The 11,394-nt window shown below is 40.2% G+C and overlaps 1 protein-coding gene across 9 annotated transcripts in view; it reads right to left on the minus strand.

Annotated features, from left to right (window-relative positions):
• unc-13 overlaps positions 1–11,300 on the minus strand; it is a 45,782-nt gene extending 34,482 nt beyond the window's left edge. For 3 of the 9 annotated variants that reach the window (XM_070210626.1, XM_070210625.1, XM_070210621.1), the window contains exons 1-3: positions 10,904–11,272; positions 10,127–10,306; positions 4,406–10,057 (exon numbers count right to left, since the gene is read on the minus strand). In XM_070210626.1, the coding sequence (XP_070066727.1) occupies positions 4,406–10,057; positions 10,127–10,132 (5,658 nt within the window). In that variant the 5' untranslated portion in view covers positions 10,133–10,306; positions 10,904–11,272. Of the gene's footprint in view, positions 1–4,405; positions 10,058–10,126; positions 10,307–10,476; positions 10,728–10,903 lie in introns of those variants that run through there. The other 6 variants (XM_070210627.1, XM_070210623.1, XM_070210622.1 and 3 more) reach the window with 6 other exon arrangements.
• Positions 11,301–11,394: the final 94 nt, after the last annotated feature.

Below are 11,394 nucleotides of genomic sequence, written 5' to 3' on the forward strand. Positions count from 1 at the left end.
CCCATTCGACCCTACGAACTGCTGCTGGTAATAAGGGGTCAACATTCATTCATCAAAATCTCAAAAAATAAGGCGCGCGTCAGACGCGTGCCAATAATGTATTTTCTTTTGCGCCCATGATCAGCCCATTCACAGACATTTGTCTGTGTGTGTCTGTGTGTAAAGGTCCAAGATCAGAAATCCTAAAATCTTGTTAAATTTGCATCGGGGACAGGCAGGCAGGCAAGCAACAGGCACACAAGCGCATAAATGCTTCTATTCATACACAAAATATGCAAGTATGCGTGTATAGCGAGTCCAAAATATTCTAAATGCACACATGGCAACGCTTGGGTACCCTTACCAACGATAGCGAGCTAAAATGCAAGAATTTCGCATCGACGTGGCAAACCCTTTCTCTATTTCATATTACTCGTGCCTTCAAAAGGGTAGAAATGCCTCAGCATTTGGGAAAAATTGAATTTGTGCGCAGTTTTGCTGGTCGGACAAATACACACACACACACATTGAAACGATCCCTAAACATAGAGAGAGCATTGAGAGCTGAGAGTAAGTGCGAGCGAGATAAAAGTTAACAGCGTTGCCGTTCTATCGTACAAATCATATGGAAGAGTGTGCGCCCAGCACTTTCCTGTAGAGTAAGCGGTTCAAAAATACATTATATGTATGTCCGTCTGTCTGTTTCTATGCGAACTAGTCTCTGTTTTAAGGCTATCTTAATGAAACTTTGCAGAAGTCCCTCTTTCTGTTGCACGCAGCACATATGTGAAAACCAGCTGGATCAGTAGCATTGCGCTCTCACTGCCGTGAGAACGAAAAAGATAAAAATATAATTTGCTCTCAGCTTTTTGCATCGACTTAGAAATACATATTTTCTGCGGAGCCAACCTCAGTACAAACGAGAAAGAAAGGCTATCTTCGGCACGCCGAAGATCTAATACCCTTGCAGACCCAACCTTTTCATAATGCTTATAGTGCTTTGCCCGTATCTAAGAAGCACAGGGAAAATAGTTAATGCCGAGTTTGGTCAAGATATCTTGAAAAACAAAATGTTTTTTCATACAAAAACTTAATTTTCGACCGATCGTTCCTATGGCAGCTATATGATATAGTGGTCCGATCTTAATAGCATTTTGCATATATATGAGGAGTAAAGTAAAACTAATAAATGCCGAGTTTGGTCAAGATATCTTGATAAACAAAATGTTTTTTCATACAAAAACTTAATTTTCGACCGATCGTTCCTATGGTAGCTATATGATATAGTGGTCCGATCCAGCTGGTTTTCACATATGTGCTGCGTGCAACAGAAAGAGGGAGTTCTGCAAAGTTTTATTAAGATAGCTTTAAAGCTAAGGGACTAGTTCGCATAGAAACAGACAGACGGACATGGCTATATCGACTCGGCTGTTGATGCTGATTAAGAATATATATACTTTATGGGGTCGGAGATGTCTCCTTCTATGCGTTACACATTTCACGACAAAATTATAATACCGTCTGGAAGGGTATAAAAATAAAGCTCGTTTACCATAAGAAGCAACAACAAATCACTTGCAAAACAACAACAGTGCGCACGGAACTCAATTTGTTCTTCATCCCTCGTTTTGATCAACAAGAGGTTTGTGAGCCATAATAAGGACATAGAAACTCGGTGCAAAGAAAAGGGACAAATAAGATAGTTTTAAAGCTAAGGGACTAGTTCGCATAGAAACAGACAGACGGACATGGCTATATCGACTCGGCTGTTGATGCTGATTAAGAATATATATACTTTATGGGGTCGGAGATGTCTCCTTTATGCGTTACACATTTCACGACAAAATTGATACCGTCTGCAAGGGTATAAAAATAAAGCTCGTTTACCATAAGAAGCAACAACAAATCACTTGCAAAACAACAACAGTGCGCACGGAACTCAATTTGTTCTTCATCCCTCGTTTTGATCAACAGGAGGTTTGTGAGCCATATTAAGGACATAGAAACTCGGTGCAAAGAAAAGGGACAAATAATGCCACTGTGTTCTTTGCGGGTTTCTTTGTCGTTCCTACAAGGTAGCGCGTAGAAACAACAACATCACAATTGGGTAGTAATGTTGTTGCTGCAGAGCCGAGTCTCGGCGCAAGTAGGTAGAAAATTTGAATGCCAGCAAGCCATGGCATTCAGATCAAAGGGTTACGCGCCCAGCGCCCAACATCATATATTATGACGTCACGGTTAATAGAATTTTATTTCTTCTGATGTTTAGTATATATTTCTACCTTTACATCAATTTAAATAACTTATTAATGGGGTCTTTTATAGTAAATAATTTGTTGGCATATGTAATAATTTTATATACGAAATGATGGCACATAAAAAGCCTTGGACTGTGACGTCACATGCGCAACAGAACGATGTAATCTTTTTAAATTCATAGACTTCCCTTGGATTAGCAGACTCATACATATATGCAGATTTGCACCAATATGTGTGAGATGAGACACACCTAAACAACTATTTGGCGGGTCGCAGCATTGATAATCTTTTTTATAAGAATGGTATATAATTTATAAAGAAAACAATTATTATTGACTGTACTAATAGTTGCACACTAAATACAAAATTCTATTTTTTAAAGACATTAAATAAAAATGTATATATGTATAAGATGATTTGTGCTATTTGGTTACATTGCTTATGAATAATTTAAATACCCTATTTTGAGAAAAGGTGTCTTGCTGATCAAAAAATGAAAATTTCAAAAATCTGCCGATCTGCTTGCAAGTTGAAAGCGAGTGGAGAAGAACACCTGACTTTCCGAATTATAGACATAGCAGTCTGCAGCATCAAACAAAAAGGCATAGCAAAAATTGTGGTATTATTTTTTTCATTGTCGAGTCGTTTGTTTTGATTGTGGTTGTTTTGTTTTGAAGTTGTCATAGAATTGTGGGCATCGGCAGAAGTGCTGCAGACAGCCGGGTGTTGTGTTTGCAATATTTTGTTTGCAACCTCGGTATCTTGTACCAAGTATTTTGAAAAAGAGCTTTTGATCCAAAAGTCTCTTTGCATCTGTTTAATACTCTATGGGGTAAATATAAAGTAAATAAATAGATTCATATATTATATGTGTCTGTTTGAGCTTTCATGATAGACATATGTATTACTCTTTGTCGCTGAATTGCAAATTAAAAGTATAATAAAAATGTTCAAAATGTTCACCTATCCTGTACACACAAGACCAAGGACTATATATGATAGACAATTACTACAGCTACATCGTTTCACGTTGGTTTTTGTTAGAAAACACAATTAATAAATAAATAAATCTCCCGAAGATCTGTGTCACCGAACATTTTTACTCATTTAGAGGAATATTACATTGTTATTCTGATTGCAAATCAGTTATATGATTTGAAATCATTTAATTTTTAATTTATTCTCCGTCAAAATCTTGGCTAAAACCTACTTACAAAACAAACGACACTGTCGCGTTGGTGCTTTAGAAGACAGCTAAATTTTCGGGTGCGCTCTGCCGCAGTTGGAGTTATCAGCTGCTGATTGCCGATGTGCGGCTCGTCTTGGCCCTTTCCTTTGTTGATTCGATCGCTAAGAAATGCGAATATCAAGTTCATTTTGAGGTTTCAAACACTTTGCACACACTGCGCGGCTCTCGTATAACAACTTGGCAATAGCAAAAACAAATTGTTGGGTCTTAAAATAATTAGCGCGATGTATGCTCGAACATGCGTATACATATGCATGCATATATTTGACACATATACATGTGTAAGTACTACCATCACCTAATTAACGACTATGTAAATGCCGGTGCTTATCAATATTATTCGTTTACCCTTCGCTCATACTGTCAAGCATATTCATTGTTATGCTCAAAGGCAGGAGCTACTATCTTATCTGTATACATGGTTCTGTTTGTCATGACGCAGAGCGTCAGTCTTCGTAAGCGGTAAAAAGTAAAAATGTATATAGAATTTCTGCTAATACGAAGCAAGCTATCAGACAAAATTTTAAGTGTTTAGCTCTTAAAGGTTCTGAGATCGTCGCGTTAATAGATACGGACGGACAGCTAGACGGACACATGGCAAGCCGGAAAGACAGACGGAAATGGCTACATCAAGTCATCTTTGGATGCTAATCAAGAATATACACACTTTATGGGGTCGGAAATGCATCCATCTGCCTATCATACCCTTTTTACCCATTTTCATTGAGTTCAGGGTATTAAAACAACAACAAAATAAGACATTTTTGAATGGATTAAAAGAGATATTAAAACAGTATGATAAATTTTTATCCAATCCCCCAAAACTCATCTTAAAGCTCTAAATAAGAAATTATTTATACGCTTATCACAAATTTTAAAAATAATTTCTATGTAATATTTATATAATCAGGTACTCACATTTAGCTGCATTATGATTTTGTTGTAGGCCCAATGCCATCGCTGCTTAGCCGTAATCTCCGGCTTTCGTATCATCTGCATATGACCGCTAACAACTTCTTCAGTTTCGCCTCGCATCAGAATCTTCTTCTTTTGGGGCTGGCCTCCTGTGGGTAACAGATCAGCCAGTTGATCATCATCATCAGCGTCTCCTTCAGGCGACATGTGTGCTGCGACACGGCAATCGTTGTTTAAATCTATCGGACTTGATTCTTCTTCTTCTATAATAATGCTGTCCTGTTTTTTAATTTGCTGGTGACCCTCTCCAAGCTGCAGGCAAATCCCTGCAGCCTTGCTGGTGCGAAGCGAACTACGCTCAGCAGTATTGGCGATAGCTGGAGTTGTATTCATGCCCATAGTGGCAATGGAGGTCGTACCCGTAATGAAGCCGTTATCCTCCGCTTGTTGTTTACGGCCTTCGGCAATACCAACGCTACCACTCGAGCTTTCGTCTAGATAATTGCCACAGTCCTCATCGCTTTGATAAGTCTCGTTCAAGAAATCGTCGTTTTGTTCATCGTCCACATAGTCTAATGATGATTGCTTATGACTGAGCAATAATTTTTGTGATTGGTGCTGATGCTGATACTGATGCTGCTGCTGTTGAGTCTGCTGCTCAAGATATTTATATTCATCCTCTTCATTAAAGAAATCCTCTCGATAGTCATAACCTGCACTAACTTGTTCATAATAATCATTTGCACCTCGACTTGACGGTGTCGTCTGCTGAGGATCCATGTAGTAATCATCCTGCTCACTATCGATGCAATAATTCGGTTCATGGTCAACCTTATCGGGGTGTCCCATAAAATATTCAGTGAGATCATCATCTGATTCATCATCAAAGATCTCAGTTGGTTGCTGCTTAATTAGCAGCCCCGATTTACCATTAATGGTGGGCAGTTTTTTGCCGGTGGATACTGCTGACGGCACCGCCGGTAGTAGCTTCTGTCCAGCTATCACTTTACCCAGCATCGATGAGTGTACGGCTGGCGTGTCTTTGGTATCAATTTGCTGGATCTGATTACCACCCGAATAGTATATAGAGTACGCTTTATTATCATTGATATTCATATGCACTGACATGTCGTCACCAAGCATGTGAGTGTTGCTATTCTCGTAATCATCGCCAGCTGTTGAATATTGGCTTGACACCGAGTCCGGGTTAGTGACTAGCTCGTTATAATCATTGTCTATAACTCTGTGAAATCCAATGGCTCCAGACGCGTTCGATGTCGATATTGTATTGGCTGCCTGCGTTGGTTCTTGCTCAATGTTAGAAACAAACGATACGCTCGAGACTGGGGTTGCACTTTGGTTAGAAGACGATATGGCTGGCACGTCTCGGGGCTTGGTTTGCCCAACTGTTGTGACAACTGCAGATGGTGTCGATGCTTTTTGAGCCACAGCTGAGGCAACAGAGGAGGCACCCTGATTGACCGCCTGCGTAGCAGACTGTACCGCTGCTGCAGCCTTACCAAAAATTGAGCCTAACATACCACCAGTGCTGCCGACAGTGCTAGATCTGTCTTTTTTTATACCCACCTTTGGAGCTACTGACTGGGACTTACTTGTTCCGGTTTCGGTTACAGATATGATTCCTGTTTCAAGCATAGAGGTCTGTTCTGCAGCGGGTAAGTTACTCGATGACATTGAAGATTGATATTGAGTGAAAGGAATTGTATCAACTGCCATGGTCGATCCTAGCTCCATTTCAGATCCAACAATTGATTTATAAGGACCTGTGTAACTGTATAAACTGTCAATATGACCCTCATCTGTCGTTTGGTACGGTGCAGAATATTCACCGTACCTATAGTCGTCATTTAATCCTATGACCTCTATTGCGGAGCTATCAGGTTCATAATTTCCGAGGTAGTCATAAGCTAGATTTGACTTGGTTTCTAGCACGGAACTATTGTTTTGAACGGACCGTAACTCTTCCAGATACCCAGTAGTCGGGGTATGACTGACGCTTACGTCCGTGTTGGTATTCGTATCAATAACGTTTTCATTTACATATTCATATCCCTTTGATGTGCTTTGACAGTTGAGCATATGTTGGGCACTGTCCGCTGTTGAAATTATAACAGAGACGGTGGAAATTGTTGGTGCTGCTTCCTGCTGTTGGTCTTGCTTGTTTGAGCTGGAAAGCAATCCTCCCACATTCGGTACCAATTTTGAGGCTAATCCAAAGCCAAAACTTTTCTTACTGTTATTGTTGGCTGGATACTGTTTAGTTGCTTCCATCGTGGAGCTAACACCGCTGAGCACACCATCCAATCCGCCCTTGATTCCCTTAGATAGACCTCCCAGGACGCTGGTAGCTGCCGACGCAACGACTTTAGATTTCTGAGGTGTATGTGGAGCTTCGTCTTGCACACACGGCTGTTGTTGCTGTTTTTGAGATGGCTTGTAATATCCCCCTTGTCTAAAACCAAACGACTCGTTCAGTTCATTTGAACTACCTGTTTCCCTTACATCCATGTATGCGTTACTGGATGGATCACAGGGCAGATAATTCAGCGTATCATTGCTGTTTGGCTTCAGAGCAGGAGTTAAGCACGTCTCGCTTTCAATATGTGCAATTGTTGCTGTCAACGCTGTCAAATCAACATTAAAGCTATCGTAAAAGCTGTCATCGAAAGCTGAAACTGTGCTCACTAATGTCTGGTCAATGTGGCTTGATAAGTAATCTGGCACAGTTTCTGATATTTGTGGCTCAAGTTGCAAGGAGATACCACTGTCGAGTTTTGCTTCGGTTGACATTATGTCTTGGTATTTGTTCATAACAGAATGAGTGGAAACAGTATTTATCGGGGCTAGGTTTGGCGAACAGGTAGGAATTTCGCTTTGATATTGATTAGGCTGATAGCTTTGTACTCCAAATTCATTACATTCGTGCACGCAATGCATGCTTGATTCTGTGGGATGAGTATGGGAAGGCATTGTTGCTGTACTTTTAAATGTTTCTGTCTCCGCGAATAAACTAGTATTGAATTTTCGAAACCCTGCATCTGTAGTAGCAGTAACGTTATCTGCAGAACTTGTTTCTGGAAAAACTGCTGTTGTCTCGTCACTACAAATATCCAGAATCGGCGGCAGTTCAGGAAGTTCAAACTTTTTCATATAATCAATGTACGAGAGCGTAGGTAAATGAGCAATAATTGACGCTGGCGTAGAAACTGAAGCTGGACTAGTGTTAATGATGTCTATTGTCGAAGAACTAGACGCCATAACGTTTGTTGTGAACACGTTACTCAAGTGGCTTAAAGTTGTGACTGCATCGTGAGAATCACTCGTCGCTGCAAATTGGTCAGACTTTTTACCCTCCATAGTTGTCGGGATCGGTAAGATCGGTTTATTTGGTAGATACGACAAAGTGGACGAAGACTCACTTGGTGGCGTTGTGACCATTTCCTCTTTTGGTGCCGTTAAAACGGCGGCAACATCACCGCTTAACAGTGATGATTCAATGGTAATGGGGCTAGTCGTCCATGAGGTAATCGAATTTGGCATTTGGGATTCCAGTGATGTCAGTTTAAATGAGTCCAACGAGTCCCTACAACTTACGTATGTGTCGAAAGTAGTCCTCGCGACAGTTGGGATCATGGTGTGATCATTTTCAGTCGAAAATTTAAGTGAATCAAATGTATAAGGTTTTAAGTAATCAGATATGTCAAATGATGATGTCTTAGATTCGCACAAAGCAGGAATTGTTACTGTTGTTTCTGTTGCTGTGAAAGCCGAATGGTAATGGTTTGATTTTGGGACCGCTGAAGATGATTCTTGCTCTACCGCCAATTCAGTTGATGTTTTTTGAGTGAGTTTGGCGGGCACTGTGAAATTTAGCTTGGCTTTGTCGCTTGAAAGCTCACTTTGATATAATGAAAGCGATTCGGTGGCTATCGAAGTTGGTGGCCAAGATCTAAATGAGTCGACAGACCTAGGCACTTCGCTCTGATTGCTCTGGAGCTGAGTTCTACTACACATTTTTGTAAATGCTTGACTCTCCTCCAAGCGGAAAAAATTATTGGCACCATCAACAAAGGCCACGGCTGTCGTTGACATCATAGGAGAACTTGGGGCCATGTGGGTAGTCATCCGTTCGGAATCTGGTATTGCAGGCAATCTCTCTGGCGATGAGCTAACAGAAATTCCTGATGATAAAACCATCGATGCTGTCCGGTTGATACTGATGTCTGAACCAATATAAACTGAGTTCAAATTAGCTTGTGCTTTTGGTAAGGGCAACTTTGGCAACTGCTTTGCGCGATGATTTTTCTCAAACTGCGCTTGTGATGGGAATGTAATTTCTGAAATCACTTCGGGAACTGATGTGCCAGTCGTATGCGACGATTTATACTGTATAGCTGGTGACGGCAGACGTTTTGGCAATTTTCTAGTTGTAGTCGTCGTCGTCGTCATCGTAGTAGTTGTCTGAGCGTCTGTTGTTGACCAGCGTGCTAAAGCTATCGTAGTAGCGTTGGTAAAGGCAACTGAGGAGGAGGAAGATGCACAAATGCTGATATTTTCATCGCAACATGGCACTACAGTGGTGGCCGAGCCTGAATAATTATCAATGCGCCTATTGGAGTGCTGAACCGGTACTCTTGTCTCCCCAGATGCTATCACAGAAGCTGTTGTCATTGCCATCATAAGTGAGATTTTTCGCTGCTGTTGCAACTTGTGCTGCGCATTGCTCACTGGCGGCGTGTCACTGAACGCTGACAAGTTATCAGAATTACCACCGAACTCGGAGCAGTCGGTGTAGTCGAGCGGCAGCATAGATGTGTAGGGTCGAGCCATTTGGTAGAATACGTCATAACTAGTGGGCCCTCTGGCTGACCCTAGTGTAGCCGATACGCTATCACGCACGTTTTGATTTCCGAAGGCATCTGCCTTTAAGTTGTTATCTTCAAATAATCGATGTGAGGAGCTGGGTCGTTGCTGAGGCTCGGGTAACGTCCGCATTGGTGCCGCTGGCAAACTAATAAAACTACCTATTCTCTCGTCTATTAAACCAGCATTCGATGCATAGCCGGAATGTCCATTCAGATTGTTTTCAGCGTGAACATTTTGGTAAGCAGCCGCGTGCGGTAACATCCGATATTTTGAATTATCCATTACTATTGTCGTCGACGACGCGGGTGCGGTTGGCAGGCAGACACCAATGCGATTGCCTCTTCTGGTGTACGTACCTTCAATTGGCACATCATCTGAATATTTCGTTGACGAGCCACACCCATTGTGTTTCATTGGTGCAGTTGAGCCATATCCATAACCAGCGCCTCCATAATCAATCGGAGCGCCGATATTCTCGTCCCAATACTCCGCAGTTGGTAGCCCAGCTACATTCTGCTCTTCTGGGACATACTCATCTGTATAATGCGCATAATTCTGGTTAAAGCTTCTATCTCCAAATATATGATCATCACCTCGAGGCCAATTCACATCAGAAGAGTACTCTTCTGAAACGCCATACTCATCATAGACATATGCACCCGAATGCTCTTCATCATAATTATAGATAGTGCTGTTATTAATTGGTCGGCTGTCAGTGGATAAGGCATCGTTTTTGTTATTATGATAGCATTCGTCCCGGGCATAATGCTGTAAGCAACAAATATTTAATGAAATGAGGATCAACTTAATATGGAATGCATGTAGATCGCCACTAACCGTCATGTTTTATGTTGTGCTTGCAGTTTTATTGAAACACTAAGGCTGAGCCAGATATATGATGCTGTGTTCGCATAGATGTCATTCAAAATTTTCGGATGCGCCTTCTGACTCTTCTTTTTTAGTCTGAGCACAGGAGGAACGTATGGCATCTTATGGCTTCCTCGACATCAGAAGACTCTGTAAAAGAAAGTTATGTTGACAATTATCATAATCATATGTCTGCAGAGATCTTCAATGAGCATAGGGCTGCTGTTAAACATTTACTTCTTGCTTTTCATTTTAGCTTAAATTTCATATATAAATTCATTTTTCGCAACAGGAAACTGTCTGTTATACCAAATACTGACCTATGTTCATTCAATATCTAAGTTGCTATACTCGTATATTTTCGCACCATACATTGTAAATTATGAAAATTGCGTTTTCGATATTTGATTTTTACTTAAAACATCAACCAAAGACGCAGCCATAGACCGTTCACTTGAATTAATTGTTTGGATAGGCTTGCATAATTAGGTGCTATACTTTCAACAAATATTTTCCTACTTTACAATATTTTTTCGATTCCTAATCAATGTTTTTATTTAGCTGTTATCGAACAGTACAACTTTCAAAAAAATGGAATGTATATCAAATACCTGTACATGCATATGGAAACAAATAAATACATATGTTTTACATATCCTTATGTACTGTAAATATTTCATTAAGGCTTATTTTTATTTCTATTGTTATGTATGTTTTATTTCTATTATTTTATTCATATATACATACAAACAACTTTTGTTCTTTTTAAGAAAGCCATATTTTCACTTTTAAATTTGACACCTATTTTATCGACCCGCTTGCAAAGTGTACCAAACACGTGTAACACACAATGGGTTCACCGTAATGTTGTATTTTGCCATTGATTAGTTAACTTGACGGACTTACTACCCTGGATTGAAATTTAGATTTCTTAATTACAGTTAGCCGTAACCGTCACCGTCTTGTCCACATAGACAATTAAAATGCGCTCTTATCAATTTAATTTAATAAAGAAATATTTAATCAACTATTTTTGTTATCCGCAATTTAAACAATTGTAAATGAGGCTTGTCTTCACTTGTTCAAAACGGATGAAAAAACTTATTTTGTATTGTATAATTCTAACTGTGTGCGTACGAAACACGGTGCATGCGCAAACAAAATCGCTTCGGAAGTTAATAGGATTTGCAACTGACAGTTACAAGTTTTTATACGATACTCTAAAGATTGCTACTAAC

This window comes from Drosophila virilis, chromosome 6, assembly GCF_030788295.1.
Source record: "Drosophila virilis strain 15010-1051.87 chromosome 6, Dvir_AGI_RSII-ME, whole genome shotgun sequence".
Classification (NCBI taxonomy): Eukaryota; Metazoa; Arthropoda; class Insecta; order Diptera; family Drosophilidae; genus Drosophila; species Drosophila virilis.